This window comes from Chiroxiphia lanceolata, chromosome 4 (assembly GCF_009829145.1).
Source record: "Chiroxiphia lanceolata isolate bChiLan1 chromosome 4, bChiLan1.pri, whole genome shotgun sequence".
NCBI lineage: Eukaryota > Metazoa > Chordata > Aves > Passeriformes > Pipridae > Chiroxiphia > Chiroxiphia lanceolata.
The window spans coordinates 17,991,651-18,019,254 of NC_045640.1; the positions used below are offsets into that span (position 1 = coordinate 17,991,651).

The 27,604-nt window shown below is 36.1% G+C and overlaps 1 protein-coding gene across 9 annotated transcripts in view; it reads right to left on the reverse strand.

The window, feature by feature from the left end:
* KCNIP4 (potassium voltage-gated channel interacting protein 4) overlaps window positions 1-27,604 on the reverse strand; it is a 400,704-nt gene that overhangs the window by 43,260 nt on the left and 329,840 nt on the right. For 7 of the 9 annotated variants that reach the window (XM_032684981.1, XM_032684976.1, XM_032684977.1 and 4 more), the window contains one exon: window positions 2,523-2,647. In XM_032684981.1, coding sequence (XP_032540872.1) covers window positions 2,523-2,647 — 125 coding nt within the window. Of the gene's footprint in view, window positions 1-2,522; window positions 2,648-7,770; window positions 7,873-27,604 lie in introns of all 9 variants that reach the window. The other 2 variants (XM_032684974.1, XM_032684973.1) reach the window with 1 other exon arrangement.

The following is a 27,604-nucleotide window of genomic DNA, read 5'->3' on the forward strand; positions in this document are numbered from 1 at the left end:
AACACTTCAGATGCAGCTCACCAGTGCTGAGTGGAGGGCTGGTGTGGCTTCCCAGTGCTCCTTGACCTCCTGGCAAACGCTTTGCCATAAGTAGGACATGGTGCCATTTGCTGCCTTTGCTGCACAGACACATTTGCTGGCTCATGGCCAGCACAGCAGAATGGCTTTCCAGCTGGTTGTCCCCCAGCATATATTGGTACATGAAGCAGACACAGGAAGCACACAGGGGTGGAGATATTGACAGGATAGCATTAATCTGGATCAGAAAGATTCAGAGATAGAGGAGGGAGGTGGGCTGTGGCAGGCAGAAGTGGATGATCAACCGCTGTAAGGGGAGACAGGTCTAAGTGCAGACCATGTTGTGGATCAGTATGCACCAAAGCCACTCAAATTGTATTTGATAAAAGGTAGATATGTGACAGGAAGGTGCAGCATAGGTAAGCTGCTCATAGAGCTGAGGTGGATCTGTTCTATCAGTTCTCTGAAGTGATGTGAAGAACTCTGATCTAGCACCAAATTTTGCAGTAGTAACTGATAAATATGAGACACAAACTCCAACTCAACCAAAAGTTTGAAATCCTTCATTTCGGGAAGTCTAATGCTTGGGCTAAAGAATACTACGTTAAACTGATTTCCTTTCATAACATCACTAGCCCTGGGCATGCTTTACAGCATTTTAGAAAGTAACTGATAATTTTGCAATGATATTACACACAAAATGCCTGAAGTTCATGCTCATTAACTCTAAATAGTCAAAGATATGTCATACATGCATGTCTTGAATTATCATGTACTGATAAGGAAATGGAACACATGAATAAAGATGTATTACCATGTCTTACCATTGACACTCCTTTGCTATAAGTAGAACTTGCACACTCTTGGAACACAGAAGTATATGAAGAGCTGGAATTCCTCTTTTCAAAAAATGCTAAAATGGGTATTGATTAAAATACTTCCTTACAACCTATTCTCTTTCTCCATACCTCATTTTATGCAGAGAATTATCACGGTTTTTTCAATTCTGAGACTCTAAAAATAATTATTCTTAGAGAAACAGACAGAAGGCTTATTTTATCCACTATACTTTGTAGCTTTTTGCCTTAGGGAATTAGGGACATTTGATCATGATTTGCAATGCCTAGGGAACACTGTCATTAACAGGGGAATGTTCTCTGGTACCCTGAGGAAATGAAAAGCTTTTAAGAGCAATCACTGTTAATCACTAACATGCCAACAATATATACCTTCTGGAACTGAGGATGATATATAGACATGACACATTAAGTGACTCTGCCTTACCCGCATTGTAAGCTTTCGATAAGAATGTATGTCTAACCCATCCCTTGCATGGCTTGCTCTCTTTACAAAATGCACGACATCTAAGAATTCTGCAAGATTTACACTTCTTGTATAAGCTATTGAAAATATCCTCTCTGATTCCATAGTTAAGCTTCACTGTGTTTTTATCATTATTATACTTTGTTACGCAGCGTCATTTGAGTAGTAAATGCCAAGGCCTAGAAGGTAGCCCTTTTCACACAAGAAGGGTGAGAGAGAAACTAAACTACAAAGTGATAAACACAATTAAATTCACCTTTACCTTCAGCTCAGCAGGAGACAACATCTGTGCAGTTGCAATACTCACAGCTGAGTACGTAGATTAACATTAAACACAGATGATTTTCAAGCAATTATTATTAATTTTTTTAATATCAAGTATTTTCTATCCAATGTTAGCTGCATGCAATATCCTACATAATTGTTAATCACACAAAAGACAGTAGAATAAAAAAAATTTAAAAAATTTTTAAAGTAAACAGATTTTAATGCTACTTACTAAAATCTTTTTGAGTCTTATTTCTCTGCTGTACTAATCATTCATGCCTCACAAGCCCAGCTCCACAGGGCAGCTAATAGACATTGGAAAAGGAGTCACACTACACCCATGTACTGGGGTCTCAGGTGGGATGCCTGCTGACTAAAAACATTGGACCTACCAATGTTTTTGATCACACAGATCAGCAAAAAAATCACAATAATTACTGGCAGTAAAGTGATCTAAAAAATTTATAGATTGTAGAACTTGTAAGAACTTAAGAAGTCATCTATTGCTGTTCACAAAATGAAAAATTCCTCTAGTCCAATTGACATCAATTGCTTTTTGTGACAGCTACTGTGAATACAAAAATCAAAATCTTTCCTCTTAGTGACCAAATTCTTCAGGACTCTCCCATTATTGCACCTGTGGACAAACAACCTTAACGCAACTTTCAATATGTTTTTGAACAATGTCTTATTATACTAAGTTATAATTCTCTTATGGATGCTTTTTATTTCTTGTGTGTCTTCTGGTCATTAAATAGCCCAGTTGTCACAGAGAAATTGTTTCTTCACCTGACCAGATATACAGTATTTAGCCACTGAATCCCATGAGCTGCACTGCCAGTCACACTTACAGAGCTGAGTTTGCAGTGGCCTATCCTGTAAATGCATGGTAAATTCAAAAAGGAAGTGCTTACATTCTTGAAACCTCTATATAAGATCTGAAGTTCCTTCTTTGTGAATTTACTCTGTGCTTCCAGCAGTTCAAGAGCTTCAGGTCTATGTCGTACTGTGGCCATTTCCATTTCATCTTCTACAGTGTCTGCAGAATACAAGAGACAGAGAATGAAAGCTCAAAAAGAAATATAGGAGATAAAAATACCTAACCTTTGCAGGAAAGACAAATGACGTGTTTATTTTGAACTCACAGGGAAAGGGCATCTATCTGCTTCTGTGGCTGCAAAGAATAGAGAACAGCAATGATGGTCCAGTGGTCTGGATATCATCTCATAAGTACAGATAACAATAAACTGAAAGCCAACAATCTGCAAGGGCATGCATGACACAATCAGCTTGACTTTTCTGTTTCTACAACTCTTTGACCAAAGGAAATAATTTTTTATAAAACTTTAGTGACTCCAGAACACTGCAAATTTTCCCTTGGTTAGTTAATGGATGTGAATTCACTGTATCAGGTTAGGATTTTTAGTGGTTTTTTTATTGTGAAATTGGCCTTTGGAAAGTGTGTGAGATTGATGTTGCACATCCAGCAGCATATCTTACTTTGAGTATGGTATAACTAATCCTTCAGGGCAAACATTACTGATAGTGAGCGGCCTAAGTGGGGAACATGATGATCTTAGTGACCTCTTCTTTAGGTGAGCAAGAATGTCAATGTACATATTCAAGGCTTACAGTTGAGTGCAGCCCTAAAACAATGAGAGATAGCAATGCATTTTTCCCAGGTGGAGTTTTAAATGTGAAAGTTCAATAAAACAGCTAAAGAAACTTACAATGTGTATTTATATATTGGGAGTAGGTAATTTATGTGATCAAAAATATGAATGTCTGTATCCATTTTTAAGTACTGCAGGCATTAAACATAACTTATATAGTATTCCAGACTAATTTAATGAAATCACTGACTTATTCTGATTTAAGTTATACCAACTATAGAAATGTAAAGAGAGAACATGCCTACTTGTCACTTCTACAATGTTGAAGATATATATTTAATTTCATCAAAATTTGGTACTCTGCATCCTTAAAATAAAGTTTTATTCACTTCAATATTTATAAGAGCACAATATTAGAATAGTCCATTAAAACAATATTATGCCTACAGTTTCGCATACTTTTGTTCTGCTACAATGCAGTGATAACTTTCAGCTGTTTGGGAGAAATTTGGCATCAGAAGATACAGTTTAGCTAAACAAAAAAATGAGCAACCTTTAAAGAGATATAATCACATAAACTATTCGGATAAATCTTCACAAAATTTAGGGCCTTGTCCTTTCTCCAGTCAAAGATATTTTGTTGCTAGCACTCAGCTCAGGGAGATGCTTGCAGTGTTATCCAGATGATTTCAGTGCCACCTCCAGTCTTATCTCAGAATGTCCATTGTGTATTGGCTTATGGCAAACTATAATATGATTCCATGATTCATTTTTTTTTAATAGATTATCTCATAAAACTCACAAACCATTACCATCTTTGTGAAATTTCCAGTCTAAATGCTACTAACAAAACCCTCAACTAACTTTACGTTGACCTTACGGTGTTTGATAGTTTTATAGGGCCAGTATCTGAACTCACAAGATAGACTGTAAGAAAGTCTCAGCTCTCTTCTATAAGAAGACATCCTGAGGTGCAAAGGGGAAGTACTGAAAATCCTGCCTTTACAGATGACATTGGAACAAAATAGTTTCAGAATTAAGAAGCTGTCTTCCTAATCAAAGGAAGGTGTAGCTAAGTTCTTGAGTCCCATAATAATTCCACATAAGAATATCCAGGGTTTATTTTGCACAGATTCTAAAGCCTTTCCACTATGTTTTAAGGGATTAATCTTTTATACTTTTTCATATAGTCACTACAGTCTCTATAAAAATGTAATGCTGTAAACATAAAGCCAATTTTTTTTGTCAGTTGCAAGTAAACAGTAGGTACTTAATTGGTAAAATAATCAACCTGAGAATAAATATTGTTGAAAGCTCATTTGTATTTTATATTCAAATAGCTATATGGGATTTAAATGGGCTTTTGTTTAGACAGAAAAGGACTTAACTGGATATGAGTTCTCTAAGCACCCATTTGTAAAACATCTGGCTACCTAGATGAGACATCTACAAGCTTTTCTGGAAGCTAAATGAGCATGCATAATAAATGTGAGGCTAGAGAAAAAGGCCAGACAAAGTGATGCTGAGCACAATGTTTATATATCCTTAGCAATAAATATTTTAATTGCATTTAAATGGTTTGGTGAGAATGTAGAAGACTGCAATGGGATGATGATGTCTTTCTGTTAATGAAAAGGTTCAGTATAACACCCTTCATGCTCAACTTCTGTAGTGTGTTATAGATATAAAAAATAAAAAAATTAAGATCACCATAAATTTCCTTAAAATATGCCAACTATGGTGATTAAAATGCTACAGCATTCATGAGTCACTTCCAGGTTTTTAATTTTTTTCTTCACACTTCTATCTACCGTTATCCAGGCTGGAAGAAAAATCTATACTTTAAAATATGCAGGGAAAATGTGTGAAAATGTATCTCTTTCTAAACATTAATGATTTCTATGGTATTAGTTTTTTTCAGTTCTTTAGTTTCTTCAGCCTAAGAAAGTTGAGAGTTCTTGTTTTTCACAGAAAGAGAACATGTCAACTGAAAACCAGAAACAAATCCACATTCCCTCATTAATATATTAAACAAAACATTCTTACTGATTTAATGAACAAGTAGCTTTATTATAGCTAAATAGTAAAGACAGTTTTAATGTATTTGCTACATGAGCTAGGCTTTGAAACTTTCACTGTTCATTAAAGAACAAAATGGCAAAAGCAATGCAAAAAGCAGATATACTTTTCAAATAATGGCAGCTGGAGAAGCATGTCCAAAGTTAGGCTCAGTTCATACCTGTAAAAATTGTGCACATGAATTTCCCTGCACAAAATCCACATTATAGCCTCCCTATCTATTTAATAACTGCATGTAGACGTGCTTTTGTCTTCCAAAACCATTCTTGAGTTTAGTCCTATCTGTAGCACGTGCACTTATCTAAGGAATGATAGTTTAAAGTTTAGATTTACTAGACTAAAGCACACAAATAACAAAAAAGCGTAAAAGCACACAAATAACAAACGTGTTCTTTAAAATGTTTTGTTCAATAGGAAAGCTGAAATATATTTAATAGGAATACTGAAATAAGATTTTACTTATTCAGATAACCTTTGTACATATTGATAGAAGTTAAGTGCAGAAGAGCAAATTCAGGCTATGTAAATTTCAGCAAGTTATTTGTTTTAAAAATATTCCACTGATAACTTCTAAGAAATTCATATCATGTGACTTTTCACTGTATGTAGTGCTGGTTTTGTTCCTAATACACTATAATGTTGCTTCTTTCATGCTACCAGAAATTAAATAGTACATGATGTCAAAATGGGATAACAATGTGTTCTACAATGATAATCTTATTTAATGTTTTCACATAATATAACATTTTTAGTTAAGATAGCACTTCATTATTGAGGAGAGTACAGAGAAAAATGTTGAATGCACCTTTTTTTACCTCTTGGTTCTCAAATATGAAATACTTTTTTTATTGTAAACTCTCTTCTGGTTTATAAAACACTTTCAGCAAGAAAATACAAGTTTTACATGTTCAGGGTTATTGAAACTGACTCTAAATATTTTTGGTTACCTGTGCAGATGAGGAGCTTGTATAGAAACGTGCAAGGAATAAGGGATATATTGCTTTCCAATCAACTTCAAATAATTAGAACAAACCTTCTATTCATTCTGATTTATCTCCTTTCTTTATTCCATGTCCCATCACTGGATGTGTTCAAGACCAGACTGGAGGGAACTTGAAGAAACCTGGTCTAGTGCAGGGGATTGAACCAAATGATTTTAAAGGTCTCTCTCCCAACTCAAACAATTCTGTGATTCTATGATTCCTTTTATAGACTAAACCTATTTTATTCAGGTAATATAGCTGAATGCAACTTCTACATAAAGAATAATCATCAGATGCCATAACAGTAATTCACCTTTTCAAGCTATCCTATTTTCAATTAAAACACATCAGCTGAAGCCATCACGAAACAAAAAAATCACTGTGCATCCAGAAAATTAGAGCTTCTCATCTTTCAGATCTCAAATATTTAGAAAGGAAAGCAAGTACCACAGTTTTCTCTATAGAGAAGCACATGAAAGACAGTGAAGGAGGATAGCAAAAAGAAACCCTAGATCCATACCCCTCAAGTCTTGGAACTTAATAGGGACCTGTGTTCATAGCCAAGTTGCCTTGGGTTGTCCTGAATTCACTAGACATGGGGAACTGCTCCTGAAGGCTTTTTTTACCTTAGATTGATTGATATGCTTTATCAGAAGAGTATACAGGAAGCACATGAACCATTCAGTTTCTACTTTTAGGTGCTCATATTAGTGCCTAGAATTAAGTCAAATTAATCTAGATTGAATTGGGTCCACAGAGGTATTTTAAAATCAGCTACAGCAGACAATTTATATAGGAAGACATTAGTGTTATTACTATAATTAATCTCTCTACAAGTATATATATGTATATATGTATTGAGATCTCTCACTCCCTCTGTCCCTCTATTTTTATCTGTTACCTACCCTGGAGAGATTTTATTTCCTCACAGCATATCAGGACATTAAGGGTAGTGTCAGTGTGCTCTTCCTTTACCTCCATATTCACACACTTTTTTTCCAATCTGATTATTATTTTTCTCTCAGACACCAACTTTAAGACCCTAAATAGATTGATGTAATATACTCAAAACCTGCAGGGCCAAGCCGTTCCTCTGAGAGCAGTACTGCTGGTATTACCCCGTGTACTGGATAGCAAGCATACAGAGACATGCATAAATATGCACAAAAAGCTACCACTTTTCAAACACATGGAGAGTAGGTATTAAATTTAACCACTGAATCACTTCTCAACCCAATTGCAGATCGTGCCAGCCCAGCAGCCCCTGCGTGGCAGACCCTGCCACTAGTATCTTGCCATCCTACTCTGCACAGACAAATCTGTTACCAGCCCAAAAATCTGTTCATCGCTCGATTTTAAACCTCGATAGAGCATATGATTACTTCAGCAGATATCTTGCCTCTCAAATGAGTAGTTAATGAAAGTATAACTTTTGATGCATGCAAACCTAAAAAAAAAAAAAAAATCAAATGAAAAATAAAACTTGCTTTGAGTAACAGGAGATGTCGTTTTGGCAGCCGAGCAGGGCAAGAGCTTCATAAGTCGCTCTTTAATGCTGCGTTTGGTACTGTTCTGAGCGTAGAGGAAACCTAAAAAATATATTATCAGGACTGTTAACAAAGGCTTGAGAACAATTTCTGTACATGCTGCAGAGTTCATCATTATAGCAGAATACTGATGGGAAAAGGCCAAACAGATGGCAGCCATTGTGAATCACAAAGGGCAACCAGAATTTTTGAACAGGACAACAAAACTGTTTCATCTTTGTTTCTTTCCAGTGTCTTTTCAATAAAGGGGATTAGTTTTGTTGGCATGCATCTCTTTTAATATTCTTATATCCCATTTAAGTTCTTATAACCCACTTTAAAACATCTAACAGAGAAGTATCAGATTATTTAATCGAAACAAGAAAAAGTAAAAGAATGTTTGTAAAAATTTTAATGACACATATTTTAAAGACTTTTAGGTCTACTGCATTTTGAATTTTACGATGGAAAACAAAATTAAAACCAAATAAAATCTCAAAGAGATCTTTTGTTGTCCTTTCTGGCAGACTTCTAGTTCCATGGCTGAGCTTTCCCATACAATAAATTTATCAATCGTGGTAACCAACCTGGTACTTTTGCCTTTTCTGTATATTAAAATAATGTGTAGCCAGTCTCCCTTTAATATTTGGCATTCCAAATATATAAAAAATAAGTATTATATATTCTTTCATTTTAAATACTGATATGGCTGAATAGTTAATGTTCATGTGCCACAAAGCAGATGAACAGCATTACCCTTATTTACTGCAAAGGAAATTGTCACAGCAACTTCCTGTGAGGTCTAACCAACCATTTTATCCAAAATGGGTGATATGAGCAAGCATTGTGTGGATGGATATTTGTTGCAAACAGCAACATCTATAAAACAGATGAGTAACTGATTTATGTTCCTGAGAAAGGCAGAGCTTGGTTTGGACATTATGCAACTCCTGCACTTTGCATCTTGACTGCATGCATGGAAACACAAACGCTGCTCTATGATGGCTCTTGTTGCAACAGCAAGAGTGCAAAACAGATGGGGCAAGAAATGAAAGGCACAACTGACAGGTCCTCTGCTAAGGGCACAGGCACCAGGATAATTTTGGTTATCCCCTCTACCGCACTTGTGCTGAATCCTGGTATTAGTGACATGATGCAGAATTGTTTCCTTTCTCTCACCAAACCATCTTGAGAAAAGTATGTGCTTGTATTTGGGAACAGAAGGAGAAAGCAAGAAGGCTTTAAAGATACTAAACTTTGCAAATAAAAGAAAAAATATTTCTCAGTTTTTAAATGAGCAAAACACTTAAGGAAATGAAAAAGAAATGGGGAAAAACAGGAACGACTCAGCCACAGCCTGAGAAAATCAACCAACTTTCAGCAGGCAAATTCTGCCTCTGAGAGAGCAGCAGCTTTGGTGAATAGACAAAACAATCCAGCTTCAGCACAAGCTTAGATGGACCTAAATTACCACCTCAGGAAATGTCTAAACCTTTTAAAACAAATGACAAGAATGCATACACTTTTTATCTGTAGCACCTAACCATTATCTCAACTTAGAAACGCTGTGAAGATAAACGCACAAAATAGAAGGCAAGTTGGGATCTGATGGGGTCTCAAAATCCATATTTTTAGTTTGAGTACACAGCCTGAGCCTTTAAATAGGTTGCTTGTTATCTCAGCTGGCAGTGTCTGCAGTATCACACTATGCTTGTATTGTACATATCTAAGCACAAAGGAAATTTGTTTATCTTAAAGATTTTTTTCCTTTATTAAGAATTCTTCTAGCATAGACATCTATTTCTATCTTATTCACTTGAGTTAAGATTTGCAAAGTTGTACTATCCATGTATTACTTACATAATTACATAGGTCCACACAAAGCTCAAAGCCTTGAGTAAGCAGGCAATTTTGCTACTTTTAGGCTCACACAAAAGCTCATGGAATTCAATGAAAACCATATAGGTTTTGCAGAGGTATGATCAAAGTCAAAACAGAAATTATATATATGGAAGAAAGCAATATCAGAGGAGTAACTAAGTTAGGAGGACAGTATAATTTTTTTACTCACTTTTGGCGACTAGTTTAAAATTCTGACACTATAGTCAGGACAGAGGTGAAGGGACTAGTTTATATTCTCACAGTAAGATAAAGCAGCACGGAAGATTTTCACTCTCAGTGGCTGCATTTATTTTATTCTGCAGCTATTGCAGGCTACTGTTGTGATCTCCTGATCAGTACTACAACTTTCAATGTGATTTTTCATGAGTCAAAAATACAGAGAAAACACGCTGAACACCGGGTCTATGCTACATCAGTGTTTAATAGATGTAAAAACACTAGAAGTGTTAATTAAGATTAAATATTATAATTATTTCTGTGAATTCTGAACCTATCTGCCCAGTGTGAAACAGGTTAAGGAAAAAGCTGTGGCCATTAAGAAGTTAATTACTCTAAAATAGATTAAAGTTATTTATTATACAGTAGGAGACTTATCTTATTACCAGTCTTTAAAATAGCTGTTCATGGAAAGAAGAAGAGCTATGAAACATCAATACGCTGAACATGATGGGCTGATGCTCTCCCTTCAAACTTCTAAAATAGAATACTAATAATTCTTATACTGCAAATAGATATTCAGAGGAAGCTGAATTTTCCAAACTCTTCTTTGTCTGTTTTTTTTAATGGTGGGTTGACTAGAAACTTCATAGCTGCTATCCCTAACCCAGTCAGGCAAAAAATCCTCTGGGGTAAGTGTGAAAGTTCTTCAAATTCAGGTTAGTTAACTGGTGCTGCTTGCTCTGGATTTAATAATTTGCTTCTGCAATGAAATTAAACTGTGAGACACATTTTTCCCCAGAATTCACTGTGGGAGTGTCCTAGAACTCATATCCATATGACACCACCCGGAATTTTGGGCAATTGTCCCAAGAGGTGCTTACGTTTCACAAACTGTTCAGTAACTGGAGCATGGCTTACGTATTCTCATATCTAGGTACTGACACCTGTGCTGCATATAGACACTGGGCACACTTGCCATCCTGCAGGAGTGACTGTTATTTAGCATGATTTATATCTGTAGTCACAACTGTTAAATGCACCATTGGCTTAAACCTCTGATTTACAGGTACTGAAACTAGAGAACTGTAACTTATTAATAAAAGTTAAATTGAGAGTACCATGCATACATACGGCCAGTACAACTGTTTTCTGAATTACTACTTTTAAAAATAATATTTGACCAAAAGCATCCAGATCATTATTACGCAGGTGACCTAGTTACTTCTTTATCACAGTGTTGACGTTGCTGGTTATTAGAAAAAACAAATAATATATATACATTTTTATAAACTATAAGTAATTTATAAATGAACATATATTCCTTATCATATATATCTACACCTAGACTACCTTAACTCTATGTAACATTTTTCAGACATATGATCCCTGCTTTAGAAAGACAGTACATACAAGATATTGACTTGTTGTTGCAGAGACAAGTGAGACTACCCCAGACTATCTAGACAACGAGTTTTCAGAGGCAAAATATCTCCCTTTCTAAGTGGGATTGGTTTGTTTGAAAATTCTTTGTAGTCAACATGAAAGCAAGGGCAGGAGGCCACATTTTGCTGGTGCAGCAGATAAATCAGATAGTCTGTCTTGCATCCTGGCTAAGTGCACAAGATAGACAGTGCTGTTCCTGCTCTTGCCCACCTTTCCTGCCTACATCAAATGCTCTCTGTTCAAAGAAGCACCCTCCTGCCTTGCCTCCTGCCTCATTACTGCCTTTTTGTAATGGGATTGAGGTGATAAATATCAACTTAGAAGGCACAGTCATTTGAGTCCTTAAAAGAGCTTTTGGAGCTAGTAATCATTCTACTTGAAAGGATGTTTCATTCAAAAACTAGAAACAATTCTTCCAACAAATTCCTCCTTCACTGTTGGTGAAGGAGAAGACTCACCTGTAAAACTATCTCTTTTTTCCCCCCACTCTTTTTCTCTCTATGTATTTTTATTTCTGTTTATTTGTTTCCCTTCTCAAAGTCTCCCTCCTTTATTTGGCACAGTCAGCAGACTAGCTCCCACTATTTAAGTCTTACTCCAGTTTTTAGTCAGCAGTATTTACAATCCACTGGCCACATCCAATGCCTTGACAGTATAGTGAAACTCCCAGTAGTGCTGGAATTCGGATTTTTTTCACCTACAGGGTTTTAAGTCCTCCCATAAAAATGGGAAAAATGTCTATGCCTTGACAGTATAGTTAAGCTCCCAGTAGTGCTGGAATTTGGATTTTTTTCACCTCCGAGATTTTAAGTCCTCCTGTAAAAATGGGAAAAATGTCTACGTTGTATTGGTTCTGAATATGATTTTTTTGGAAGAGGTCTAGCATAAGACCTGAAATCCAGGCACGACAGGTCATTTTTCTAAATCTAAAATTTTTGTAGGAAGGTGACAAAGATTCTTAAAACCAAAAGGGAAATGCGTGAAGTATTTTCTTGACATGATGATTTACGCTCAGTTTCAGCTGTATGATGGAATTTCTCCAAGGGCCTTAAGGGCTGGCAGCTCCACTAAACTGTTGATGGTTCATCACAGATGGAAAGGCAGGGGAGTGCCGATTTCATATTCACAGTTCAGGACTTGTGGAAGGGAGCCAAATCAGAGTACGTGTGCCTTCCATGTAGTAAGTGTGGGAATGGAATAAAATTATGGACAACATAAATATTTATAAGTTTCAGCCTCAGTTCTTTGGAAACACCTGCCAAGGAACTGTGTGAGTTATCAGCAGGCTGCTTGACAGATCACCAGCTTTTTTTGATGAGACAGGAAAACATTCTTGACAATCTCATTTGTCTGTACATTTGTATTTGAATGATTCTTCCTCTACCACCCCTAACTTTCTGGTTTTCATTACAAAATATACGTATCAGTTTCACTGACTGCTAAAACCATATAGACCACATCTGATCAGCCACAAATATATCGAGTTAAAAAAAATGGATGGCATTTTAGGGAATACCTTAAAACACTAACTCAAGAGTCAGATTGCTCTCCTTCACTTTAAATTCCCTTGTACATGCTGTTTTAATTCAGTCTCACAATGGCAGATCAGATTAGGAGCTGGCAGTCACACTTCTCTACCAATAAATTAGAGATCAGAGCCAACTGGGAATTCTGGAGGCCAACAGGACTTGAACATGGATTGAAAATGAACGGCAAAGAACCAGTGATCTTGTCAAAACCAGTAACTACAGTTGAGTATTTGTGGGATTGTCAAATGAAAAGGATGGTCTCAAGATCTTTTCCAACCTGGCCGATTCTGTGATCTCCAGGAGCATAAAATGAAAATTGCAGAGTTTCTTCAGCACAAAACTTGGGAATATCCTAGTAAGTCAAGACAACTTCATTCATTTAATACCTCTTAAAACACTTCCAATATGGTCTCTGAGCTGGTCCCCTATGAGAGGAAACACATTTATACCAGATCACTTTCTTTAGAAAAATCTCACTTGAACTGGATCATGTCAACCTATGAAAAACTGCACAATGAACCAGATTTGTTTGACTGCTACGCTGAACTACGCAGTTTCCTTTCCTTCCCCCCCTTCTGTTGTTTATTAGAAGTTTTTAACTAGCTGTAATACATATACATGATCACAGAACAACTTACATCAACAAAAAGTTACTTATCTTGTGGGGATCTAGGAACAAGACAGATTAAGAAGAAGAAGTTTTTAAGTTAGATGAGGGATCACTTCAAAGAAAAATAATACTTAAAGAAGAGTGTAGTAGATGGTGCAGAGAAGTAATAATAATAATAATAATAATAAAAGATAAAAAAATCTGTCCCACACATTAGTTTTAAGTCCAGCTTTTCAACTATCCTGAGCAATAAAATAATTTAATGTTATTCTTAATGAAATTTCTAACTTAGTATTGCTCAAAGGGATTTTACGATTGAAATAAAAATGCTGAACTACAGCTAACAACTTTTGTAGGAATCAAAAGAGACAAAAGAATTATTTTTTTTAATTTTAACTTGAACTTTGATTCAAACATATTTGTACAGCTTTGGAATTTAACAGTTTCTCTCAAAGAAACAAGCAGCAAATATAATCTCTGGGGCTTCTGGCTCAAGAATGCTTCATTTCATATTCAGGAAGGACACTCAGTTTAGGAAAAGTCATTCTGGCTATGTCTCTTCTCAAGCAACTTGATGCCACAGAAACAGCAAGCGATGTTGAGGAAGCAAAGATCTTGCAGATGGCTTATGGATACAGGGAGTGAAGAAAGTGGACAATAAAGCAGGAGTGATACGGGCCCTAGCACTAGGCAGATTTGCCTGGACACCTCAATGGTAGTGTCCCCGGCCAGTGAAGCAAGCACCTGAGGGGCTGGCACCAGTAACAGGGGAGGGGGGTGGAGGTGGGAGTGGTGAAAGACCCTCCAAGCACTCAGAGTGTCAGGAATGGTAGCATGAACCCATAAAGAAAACCTGTTAAAGAGGTTACATTTCTACTAATTACTAGACTGACTTTATCTGGTTTAGAGGAGATTCACTGAGTTTTGCAGTTGAGGAAAACTTATTGACACTTCAATTGAAATGAAAGACCAATTCTAACCAGGAGATTAAAAACCAGTGGCATGCAGTGCCTGTGTTTTGGAATATGAAAGCAGAGAGAGAAAAATACTGTTGTAAGAAAACTAGAAAGAGCAACTGAAAACAAAAAGATTAATCTATCATAAGTGAGTGACAGAAATCAAATGGCTGATAAGAGATGAGCTGGAATGAAAAAGAAGGGCTCAGCACAGAATGGAGAGGGAGAAAAGCAAAAACGCTAAAGAGGAGTTAAGATTTTGAATGAGAAAATAAATAGGGAGATATTAAAAGTGCTGAGAGACCTTTCAAATATTTATTACCTCCAATATTCTGGGTGCATGTCCTGAAAACGGCCTACAGGGGGCTTCAGTGTGAGTGAGGGGCTCAGTGCCAACAGCTGCAGAGGGACCACAGATCACAGCCCATGTGTCTGGTACCAGCTGCTGGGAGGCGAGTCTGTGTCTGTATCATCCTCCAAATCATGTGAGTGGAGTGTGTTATAACATCTCTTAACAAGCACACCAGCAGTTTGCAGAGAAAAGTCTTTTCATACTCATTAGGAAAGCTAAAGACCAGAGAGAGATACTTTTAATGAATATTTTGAGGAGTATACCTTCATAGTGTTCACACTATTATCCAATTATTCTGAGTGGAAATAATTAACCTTCAGTGCTCTAGGCTGTCACTGTAATGTGTTTTTTAAATGCTTTATATAAATTTAGAGAGAACTGCCACATAACGGTGAAACGAAACCAGCACACGCTTTTCAGTTCTTCTGAACTAGTCAGTGAGACAGCTGTGACTGAGGTCACTCAGGAAAAGGTCATTTCAAAGCCTGCTGTCAAAGTAAACAGCAAATTTTTCCACAGAATTCTGTAGGATTTGTACAGAGCTAAAATTTTATATTCCATACTTAAATTGCTAACAGTTTTCTGCAAATTTTGGTGGTTTGGGTAAGGCTCATTTTGATTTGGAGTGATAGTGACATTACACCACCTTCGTACACAAGGCACCACACCTTTTGAAGACACTAAGAGTTTTCAATTACTAAGCTGCCAGTCTTGAAGTACAGTGCTCTACATTCCACAGATCATCTGTATCCTGCTTCCATAAAAACTACATTTTTGAAACAAGACAGAAGAGGGGCACAACAAAGTAATGAAGATATTTAAAGAACCAAAAATTGTGCCATTCATTAAACGTTTTGTTATAAATAGTATAAAGAAATAGAAGAAAAGAGCATCACCATCCTTCCTCTTCATCAATTAGCCTTAAAACGTTATGTTTACACTTACATTTCCTTTGTACAGAGTTGAGTTATTATAAATTACTTAATGTAGTTAGATGCAGTGCATCCTACTAACAAAGTAGTAGGAGCAATGTTTTATTTTATAATTGTTGTAGTTTCCATCAGAATGATGCAGCTACTTTTGTAGCTTTTACAAGTGTGTGTACGGTTCCACCATGGAAAACACTTCTAAGCACACAACAGATGACAGTCTTAACAAGAATTAAGTTAATTAAAAATACCTAGTATGTGTGCATGATGAATTTTAGAGTCTGGGTAAGTGTGATGTATTTGCAATCAGACCACCTAGAAGTAACAAATACATTCTTGTAAATCCCATTTTCCATAAGGACCACTGTGTAATTTGCTACAAAATGCAGAACATCTACTCAATTTTCTCATCCATCTTGACTACAGTTGCAGTCTGAGGCTATAATTAATCTCAGATAGGTTTAAGAATTAATGATCTGGATAACACTGTTCATATATTGAAAATTTTTCACTAGAGTTCTAAAAGTCACAATTAAAGAAGTCACTTTGAAGTAACAAAATCTCTTTATTGGTGAATATAAGAACTTAACCGGCAACAATTTCAAGTGCAGTTTAAGGCTTATTAAAAATCAGGAGTCACATACTTGCTAGTATGTTACATACCAGGATGCCTTTGCACCATTTTGAAATAATGTTTAAATAATTTGCAAAGTAAAAAAAAATTATAATTTCTTCCTCTTAGTAAAAATAAGTTGTGATTCAATGGCTGACTCCAACTCCCTGGCTGAGGGTCCCTAACCCTCCCTCTCTTCCTTGGCACTGATTCCCGTCACAGCATCACACTGCTTAAGAACAGCCTGTTCCTTTGCAAACCTGGTTCTATTTCCTGATGCAGCTGAGAGCACATCTCTGCAAAAAATTCCTTCTGAATGCCATGGGTTCTGATGTATTTGGGTGGGATGAGAACAAATGGTTAACCTGGGAAACTGGGAGCATACATTGCTGCCAAAGTTCACATAATGCTGAAACATGATTTTGTTTTCTGCATCACAGAGCTGGAGGGAAGGTGCAGAGTGTTATTGAAAGAAGACAAAAAATGTCTTCCTGCTAATCCTTGCAAAAGAAAGAAGTTGAGGTATTCCAAGATACTTTCTGAGATTAGAAACTGCATTTATTGCCAGCTTTGTTCAAGAGTGTTTTGAAAGGCATTTATTCTATTTCAGCTGAAGGATATCATGTATAGCAAAACCATGAAATGATTAACTACAGAGAGTCTGAAAAATGTTAGATGATTATACACTGTCATAATAATGAGATTTATCTAACACATGCAATAGGTCTGCAAAAAAAAAATCAAAAAATCTATTTCTGTTAGTTTTTCTATTAATTACAACATTTACAAGGCTGGTTAATTCACAGACCATTATGAGGACAGTAGGAGAAAAGATCTTTCACACATGGATCTTGGCCATCTTGGGCAGCTGGAAACTGTTACCAAGGATAAACTGAAATTCCTTTTGAGTTTCTCAAGGCTTCTTCAAATCATTTCTTTCCCAGTTGAACACAGAAGTTGCATTTTAAAGAAAGTAGTAATTTCACATTGTTTCTTCAGGGTGGTTACATCATCACTTAAGACTAGATGCCAGTTAACACTTTGAAGTGTGAAATACAGATACTTCACAATAAGTCCCAGACAATGTAAATAAGGCAGACACAATAAAGTAGAGAAACAACAAAACTCATTATGGATTCCTACACGTGCATGCACAAACCCATATAGCACAGCTCTCGAGCAGATAGAGGTATAACCATATTCATATATTAATAGTAGTAATATAAATTCTCAGAAAACAGACGTCATACTAAAATTATCTGGAATGATTATTTTTTTTTATTTTTAAGTGATGTGTTTTTTAATTAAGACACAAACAAATATTACAAGTAGATAAAATCTGTAGTAATTTCTTGAAAAGAATCAAATAGAAAGAATAATTTTTACAGCCCTTGGCATATAATTCTCCAATTATGTTTGAATAAAACCCTCAGTTTTTCTGGTTGAACAAAATTAACTTTCAAGAAGATTAATACATGATTGTAAGCCATTTGCTTTGTTCTGTACTAACAGTCATCAAACTATGGTTAGTTACTATGGTTAGTTACTGTAGAATGCAGAATATATGAATGTCAATTCCTGTGTAAAAGTTCTGTAACTAGAAAAGCACATAAGCACTTAACATCAATAATACAGAGGTTCTCAAGTTTTTCCACTTTGTAACCCAAACTAGAAAACGATAAAATAACAGATGGATGAGAAGCGGTTTTTTTAGAAATAAGCCAAAATAGAAGGCAATGACTCGGCAAACCAGAGCACAGGAACTGAGCTATGGATGGAGTAGGTAGTTTGTAAAAAATTAGAGACAGCTTTGGAAGAGAAACACTAGAGCTACTGTCAATTGTTGAAGATTGGGAAGCAGAATTAAAGCAATAACATAACAGAGTGGAAAAGTATTTGCATAGAAAGTATCCTTCTATTTCTAGTCTTGAACATGTATTGACAAAATTATATGTTTCTGAATTTTTAATACAGAGTACTACCAATACTTAAAGGAAGACAATTCTCACTTTATCTAATAGGAACTAAGAATAATGAAAGCATAGAGTATACTGAAAGAAGCAGTAGGAAAGAAACATTCCAATTTTAACTTCTTCTCAAAAGCCCATGCACATCCAATTAATCTATTTTTGTTTACAGACATCATGAATTTAAAAGAGAAATACAGAATTAATCAGAATTCCTTGCCTACTAATTTAGAATAATACTGATCCAGGCAGCAAACGCCCAACTACAGCATCTTTGCAAAAGTTTTTGACCCTTTTTGTAACAGACTGCAAGAGAACAGCTTCTCAATGCTGGCTTTATTTACTTCTAAAGGAAAGAACCCCTCTAAGTATTTCTTTTGAAAAGAACAAAAAAAATTATATTAAACAGGCATAAAAATACCAGCTGGTATTTTCCAAAGAATGCATAATTCAACAGTTTTCAAAGGTCTACTAGGAGATAAAGGACAAAATGTTGCAGGTGACCTATAGAACTAGGACACTGGGGAAACTGACAGAAATTATATTTATTTAAAAAGGAGCAGTAATTATTTCAGGTATTATTTCTGATATGAGTTTTTAATGATTATTTTTGTGATTTATTTGCACATTTTCTTATTAAGAACTCAAGTCTCTCTACTGGTTTTGGTGTCCTCAGAAATAAGAAAAAGCACTAAAAACAGTAATAAAAACCACAGAATAAACATACTGAAAAAGGTAAAATATTCTTTACAACAAAACAAGTAGGAATTTTTATACATAAGTGGGATTTTTAAATTGATGCTGTTATGTAGGCTGTTACAACAGGAATGTTTGCACAAAAGCCTGATCCTCTGAGTAGGACAGAAATCTCCCAGACAATGCCTGTTTTGCTGACCCTTGTCACAGTGAGACTTATTAGCCAGTGCAGAAAAGTAGAGCAGCACTCTCTTTCTTCATTTTTCTTTCAGATCACTTAGGGTTGGGGTAAAAAGATTCAGGGGAATTGTCACTCTGGACAGTCAAACCCATTTAAGTGGCTGCACTCCACTAGACAATGACATAGAGGCTTGTAGCATTCTGTCAGCAATTACCTGTAAAGAAAATCTGTGTTCTGAAACTTCAGAAAATTACTGAGGTTCAGGAAGACAGCCATCAGTAAGGCTTTGAGAACCCTTCCCCCAGTAAAAGTGCTTGGACTGACGTAGGAAAAAAGACACCTAATAAACCATCAGCAATCTTTTTGTAACTCTTTGGAATAAATGACCAATGATAGCTGTATTAGTGCTAGTTAATTAAGCTTTAAAAAAAAAAATCTGTAGGTGTTTGGTATTGCTTTTGTTGGAGCAATTTTTTTTTTCCAAAGTGTCACTTCTATTTATAATTAATGATTTTTAGAAGATCTTTAGACCCTTTAATCCTTGAAACTAAAAGCTTTAATGTTTTTACAATCTATAGAACTTGTACTAGACAACTTCGTATTAGACAACTTCACATACTTGCTAGTTAAATTAAAAAAACCCAAACCAATAAACAAAAAAACCACAACACAACCCCCCCAAAACAAAAACAAAAACAAAAACAAAAACAAAAACAAACCCCAAACAAACAAAAACAAACCAAAAAATCCCCACCAAAACAGGAGGGAACAGGTTAAAGAGCATTGAGAAAGCAGCCTGATCATCCATTGGTCAGTATCTCAGAATCAATAAGCAATTTACTACAGCACTTTATTACAGTACAGGTTAATGACTTCTTGAGATCAAACCTGGTTATTTTTCAAAGTGCAGTATACTGCAAATTAACACCTGCTATTTTTCTTTCTTTCTTTGAGTAGTCACTGACACAACTGTTATGACAGTTAATTAAGAAATAAAATCTCATTACTCAACACATATATATCCTTAGACATGTTAGCAAAATTCTACTGAAACTGTTTATACTAATGTGGTTTACTTTTGAAAATGAGCTAATAGATGTGGGAGGACAATAATCTCCCCAGAGTAAAAAATGTATGCAAGAAAGCAGTGGATAATAATCTCTCCTGCTGGCAAAGCCATAGCTGGAAGTGATTAAGCCTTTAGGGTCCTACTGATGTCAGAGTTGTTACAGTTTCTTTTGTCAGACAGGATCACTAACTGATAAACTTAAAATAAATATGTATCACTTTCTTCACCAAAAGGGTTATCAAACACTGGAACAGGCTGCCCAGGGAAGTAGTGGAGTCACTGTCCCTGGAGGTATTCAGGATGTGTAAACATGGCTTTTAGGGACACGGTTTAGTGGTGGACTTGGCAGCGCCAGCTGGACTCAATGTTCTTGGAGGAGTTCTATGATTCTATTAGCAGATAGAAAATACATGCACTGAAATAAAAAAGTGTTTATATTTATATGCAGAAAATTCACTTCTAATTGTGCTTCAGTTCTGAGTCAAGCATTTTCTGAAACCGCCCTGTTCAAAAGATTTGTAGCTTTTAATGATGGTTGTTAAAGAAAAGAAAGCTTATTTTTCAATGAATCCTTTTTTCCTGTGGCATTTCTAAGTTGGAATGAGATTTTTCTATGTGCAACCTTTTTAATATTCTTTAAAATATTATTTAAAAATGTTCACCTGGGGAATTAATCATCACAGACTTTGTCCAAGTTTTATTTATTATAGTAGCTAATCATTGCTCACACAAATTTGTCAGACTAAAATATCTCATTTGGCACTTCATATTTTGTCTCATCCCCTCAGACTAATAATGCTTTAATGATGCTACTAAAGAAGATGTAGCAAACCCCTTCCTACACTGGCTTTAGCATATAATATGCACTAAGGGAATTCATAAGGATAGCAAAAGAAAAATGTTATTTTCTCCCCTCAGATTACTAGTTCATACCTTCTAGACTGTGAGCATTTTCAGAATTGCAAAACTTTAAAATTTCACTTATATACTGCAAGGCTCATTACAGTTGAATAAATGAAATTCTAAGAACTGCTTCGTTAAAATTGCCTTTACTTCAAAATGTGTCCAGAACGGCTCCACTGCATTCTGAAAGGACTTCTTTAAAAGGTGGTTCCAACTGACAATACTGCATTTCAAAATAATGTCAATAATTATTTCAAAACAATAAGGTGAGAGAAAATTATGTCAAATAATCTTATGTCCAATGTGATCTTAGAAATGGAGATTGTGCCTCTTGGATGGCACATCTGAGACTTGTTACAGCAGAAGCCTAAGCTTAATAAAATCTTCTGAAGTATTGTTAGGGTTTGTTGAAATCTCTCATACTGTGAAGTTTGTAGCAATGTTCTGACTTTAATGAAGAACCATGAAAGAATAAATCAAAACCTGCAAGTAGCATACACAGCTCCTACCCTTATGATGTTCTCTCACACAAAAGCAATAAGTTCAGGAGCATAAAGTCAACCAGCAGCAACATCAGGAGAATGAATGAAAGAATCTGGCACTTATTTCCAGTATGAAAATGATACATCAGAGAATTATGAGTTTCTCTTTAGCATTATGGTCCTTCAGAGTACATTCACATCCTCACACACATAGCTCAAGGTTCTTTTCTGGGTTTTTGTGATTCTACTGAATCAAAACAGCTGGACTATCCTAGAACACTTCAGGATCTGTTTGAAAAGTCCAGTTTGGCTAGAACTGGGCACAGGAAAGACAGAAAGTAAAGGAGCAGCAGTCTTGTGCCTTCATGGAAGTGGTTTGAATGAAAATAATAAGTTCTTAATTAAACCTTCTGAGAATGCTCATAATTTTTTACACTAGAATTACTTAACTGGAGAATGTTTCTGCTGATTAAATGGAACTAGAAGTCTAGTGATATTCTAAAAGGTCTAAGATGATGTGTATATATATGCTAAAAGCCATGCTGAATTATTATCCAGACCTCACATAATAAACTCAGGGAAAATTATGTTAAGGATGTGGAGAATGGGATCACATTTTCCTCTTCAAGAAGTAAACAAATACTTGAATTTTATAAATTCAATCTCATTCAAGACAGAAATAAAGTTTTGCTGGATTGGGGGCAGAATGCACATTGTCTTTCAGGATTAAGTTCTGGGTGGATGACAAGATCTCACCTTGCTTTTGACCTTAAGAATGGAAAGACATCAGGAAATACATTCTGGAAATTTAGGCCAGTTAGTCATTTTACTCTTTAAATTCTTCCTGGTCAACTGAGACTTACTATTTATCAGTCCGTATTTCTACAGAAAGACATTGAAATCCACTGCTACAGATTCTGGTCTTATTGAAATGTTCTATACTCTATTGTAATGTCAAGAAAAAACCCCAACATGTAAAAGGATATATTGTTAAGAAATTCTATCATTGCTAATTAAAGAAATACAAGTAACATAGTAGAGTAGCTACTACAGTTGTTAATTCCTTCCAATCCCCAAATCCAGAGGCATATTTGTTGAGATATCTGGAAAGCTATCCTGCTCCTCCTTTATTATATACTTTGAATATACACTGTAGTGATAAGAGAAATTTCCAGTCTAACCTCTTCCCTGTGAAAGCTGGAGTCCAACATTCAAAACTGCCTGCAGCTGTGTTTTCTTCACTAACATCAACTGTGCAAAAAGAAACACATCAAGGTTTTACCTTTTTTTCACTTTACTATGTGTTACAATGAAAAACAAGAGAAGAAAAAAACCCACATGCTATATGGATACAGCTGAAGTGCTGAATTACTTAAAATTGAAAGGTCCATGGAAGATCTTCCGTGACTACCTAAAACACAGTTTCTTTTCACAACCACAATATCAAATTATTTCATTAAAAATGTCAAAATGGGAATCTAATAGACTTTGAACCCTTTATAGAAATTTTTTTGCCTTTTAGATTGCTCTTGGGTGTTTTCCATTACATTTCTTTCTGTACTCCAATAAGAATCACACTAATGATCTGAAATGAAAATGTGCCCCAGGGAACATTTGATTAAAATGTAAAATATTGAGGAACAATCAGTAATCATAAAATTATAATACTGATGGCAGATGAAATTGCATCATTTTCCAGCAACCAATATAGTCTCCAAGAACAGGTGGATTTTTAACATTGAATTATGCAGACAGAAACTGTATGGAAGAGCACATGGAAGTGACCTTTAGTGTGACTGCCTATCACATCCTATTACACATACAATTTCATGGAGACTGAGTAATCTTCACTGACTTAGTAGATTAACATCACTTGGGTATCACTATTACATATCCTTGTCTGTGTAATGCAAATGACTGGAATCACTCAAAGCAATTAGAATTTGCATAAAAAATGTGAGAGGAAGACACTGGTGAGCAATTGGCTCATGGGTCAAGCACAGAGGGTGGTAGTGAATGGGGGAACATCAGACTGGTGACCTGTGCTCCCCACTAGTGGGGTTCCACAGCACTTATCTTCGGCCTGTGCTCTTCAACATCTTCATAAATGACTTGGACACAGGATTAGAAGGGATACTAAGCAAGTTTGCACATGACACAAAACTGGGAGGAGCTGTTGATCCCCTGAAGGCAGGGAGGCCCTGCAGAGAGACCTCGATAAATCAGAGGACTGGGCAATCACCAACCATTTCAACAAGGGAAAGTGCTGGATTCTGCACCTGGGATGGAGCAACTCTGGATATATGTAGAATCTGGGGAATGAGAGGTTGGAAAGCAGTGCCATGGAAAGGGACCTGGGGGTCCTGGTCAACAGCAGGTTGAATATGAGTCAGCAGTGCCCTGGTAGCCAGGAGGGCCAACCCTGTCCTGGGGAGCATCAGGCAAAGCATCGCCAACCGGTCAAGGGAGGGGATTGTCCTGCTCTGCTCTGCGCTGGTGTGGCCTCACCTTGAATATTGTGTGCAGTTTTGGGTGCCAGAATATAAGAAAGATATTAAGGTCTTAGAGAGTGTCCAAAGGAGGGCAATGAAGATGGTGAAGGGCCTTGAGGGGAAGCCGTATGAGGGGTGGCTGAGGTCACTTGGTCTGTTCAGCCTGGAGGAGACTGAGGGGAGACCTCATTGCAGCTACAACTTCCTCATGAGGAGAGGGAAGAGGAGGGGCAGGCACTGATCTCTTCTCTGTGGTGACCAGTGACGGGACCTGAGGGAATGGCCTGAAGTTGTGTCAGGGGAGGTTTAGGTTGCATATTAGAAAATAGTTCTTCACCCAGAGGGTGGTTGGGCACTGCAACAGTCTCCACAGGGAACTGGTCACAGTACTAAACCTGACAGAGTTCAAGAAGCATTTAGATGATGCTCAGGTACATGATGGAAGTCTTGTGGATGGTCCTGTGCAGGGCTGAGTTGGACTCGATAATCCTTGTGGGCCCCTTCTAACTCAGAATATTCTGTGATTCTGTAATTCTGTGAACCTCTGTAGTTACAATGAAGTTACTAAGGCTATGCTAGTTTGGATTTGGTTGCTAAAATGCAATTACAATAGAAAACTGGATCTGTATTATGGCACACTTGAGCAGGGGGGAAAAAGGAAGTAAAAAGCACATTCCAAGATGCATAAAATAACATTTTAATAGTTGAAATTTTACCTTAGCTCTTCAAATATGCTAAGCAGAAATATGGTTTTGCAAGTCATTTAATATCACTTAGAAGATAAACCATCTGCTTTTTTATGTAAATAATAATGCAGGCATTCTGTTTCAGTAATTCTGCTGAAAAACGCGGACAAAGCAAAACTGAAAAAAAAAAGCCAAATATTCACATTATGTCATTAATATTGTACATACTTCGAGCTGACTTTATTGATGATATCAAAAGAAGGGGAAAACCACAACTGCCTATATGGCTAATCTTGCTGTGATTAGAAGGCTGTTCTGGCTAAAATTTACATCTACTCTGGAAAACACATCTTGACACCAGTAACTTACATGAAATAACTGCACAGACAGTAAAATAAAATAACTGTTCTAGCAATTGTTTGGGAAGAACCGGAAGCACACTGGAGACAGGATTAGAATTCAAAGAGATTTGGACATCAGGAAAAAAAATGAAACCCTCAAGAATAAATGTCAGTCAAGACAAATGCAAAGTGCTCCCTGAAGAAAGAATGACTTAGTGAAAAGTTAGTAAAAACTAAGTTAGTAAAGTTAGTTAAACTTCAGATATAGCTTTATATTAGTGTCAGAGAACTGTTTTTCAAGGACACAGACCTGTAGAAGTGAGTTCACAGATGAGTATCGAGAATGAAATGGACTCCAACAGAAAAAACTTGAAAAAGCAGGGCTTTTTTCATCTAAGGAGGGTAAGACTGATGGGAACAGTTTTCACTCTGTGCAAAGTTGTCACAAAAGGAGAAATATCTTCTAATGTTTGTTGGGTCACAGTAACACACTAAATGACAACCTGACAACCCGACAACCCCACCAGCTTTGTTTTTATGTGTCTATGAGAAATGACAATGCACTAAGAAGAGCAAATGACCCTCATTATAAATCTCTTTCTCTAAGAACAGCCTATTAATGATCTTCAGCTGGTTTAAATGTGACTTTGGATTGTTAAATCTTTTGAAGTGGGGATTGTGCATCTACTTGAGACTGTGACACATTAGCATAGATGCTGATAAAGACTGACTAATAAATCATACCACAAACCCTGTTTCTGAAGAAGTTGGTACAGTGCTGTGAGTGATCTCCAAGCAAAACACATACACAAGTTCCTGAAGATGGGCTCCTTCCATCTTCTTCACTTTCAGATACTTGGATAATGGATGGTTCTGACTCTTTAGTATTCCATAAGGTTATAATCAGTAAATATTTATCAAGAATATTTTATGAGGTGCAGAAAGGGATTTAAAAGTATAAAACATAAATTTGAAGAAGATACTAAGATTTCTAATTTTATAAATGCACAGAACTATGAATCATGTAAATCTTCACTTAAATCGGGTACTTTATTATCTGAAACTAATCTAACACTTTCTTAGAGATCCTGTCACTAACAACTGCCTTTAAAATCAAAGTATTTCTGGTTTTCTTTCTCATCTGGAGTGTCTTCCTCATCATAATCTGAAAAAAACTTGTATTAATGACCCAAATAAAGACGAAAAGATGCATTTTGGTAGCTACATTTTAAAAGTCTGTATACTATTTTCTTCAATATGTATTTTTGTGCCTCTGTGAAGAATAACCACTTAGGAGTCAGAATTGCATTTAAGTCTAATGAAACAGAAGATCAGTATGCAAGATCAAGCGTCCAGTTTCAACTATTAAAACAACATTCCTTCTGGCTTGTAGGAGCATTAGTGCTGCCTCCTCCAGGGTAAAGGATGGAGAAAGCAGCTATTTACCGGTGTTTGAGTTTTGTAATGTTTCTCTTCAGCCTCTAGAAAATCTAATTTCCTGTGAACGGGACTTATGTTATCATCCATCACAATCTTTTTGTGCTGGTTCCTCACTAATATTGCTCATAACAGCTTGGACTGATAAGCTGACTGCAGTCTTTCCCAAGTACAGATGCTTGGACCCAAATCAAAACAGATACTAGTCAAACAGTATATGTTCGGGCAGAACCAGCAACACAGCAAGTTTTCTCTTCTCTGTTCTTCTCTGGCTTTAATGAAAGATCTTCTTTATCTAATTTTTAGTGCATCTGGAGTGTAACCCTACTGTCACCAGACTATATAATTAGTAATTCAAAAGCACTGAAAGCTGAAAGAAAGCAGTTGTCAACTGAACTCTAAAATGACCCAGTTAATTGCTTTTTGGAGCCATACAGTGGGAAGCATATACCAGCAATTCTGTGTGTACAGTAGGTAGAGATATTATTTTTTCATGTGTCTTTCTATACAATTCTCATGACTCACAACCAGTATTTTGATACTGAGATCTGTGCTCTGAACGATTAGAAACACACAAGTCAAACTACAAAGAATTTAAGTACAAAATGCATGCAAACCCAGACAATTCTGCTTAGTTCTAAAAGATAAGCCAAGTTACACATCAAGTTAATTACTTGAAAGGTATTCAAACAAATTTTTGGTACCACCCTTGTTCGTTTATAAGTTGGCAGAACAAAATGCTCCTTTCAAAGAGCAAAAGGTAATATGTAATTCTGCCTTTGTGTTGTGGGTTTTTTGCAGCTCACTGAAAACATTATTACAGTAAAATTTACAAAACACTTAAGACCAATTAGGTATGAAATGCAAACTGCATTAGTAAAGAAATATTGATTGATGATTTCAGCAAGAGTCTCTGAAAGCTGGGAAACTACCATGCTGTCAGCCAAAGAAGGTTTTTCAGAACCCCGGCCTAATTTTTTTGGTATGGATAAGACTTAAATTTCTGAAACTTATGTTCTTAGAGGTTTAACTTCTGAGGAAAGAGCTG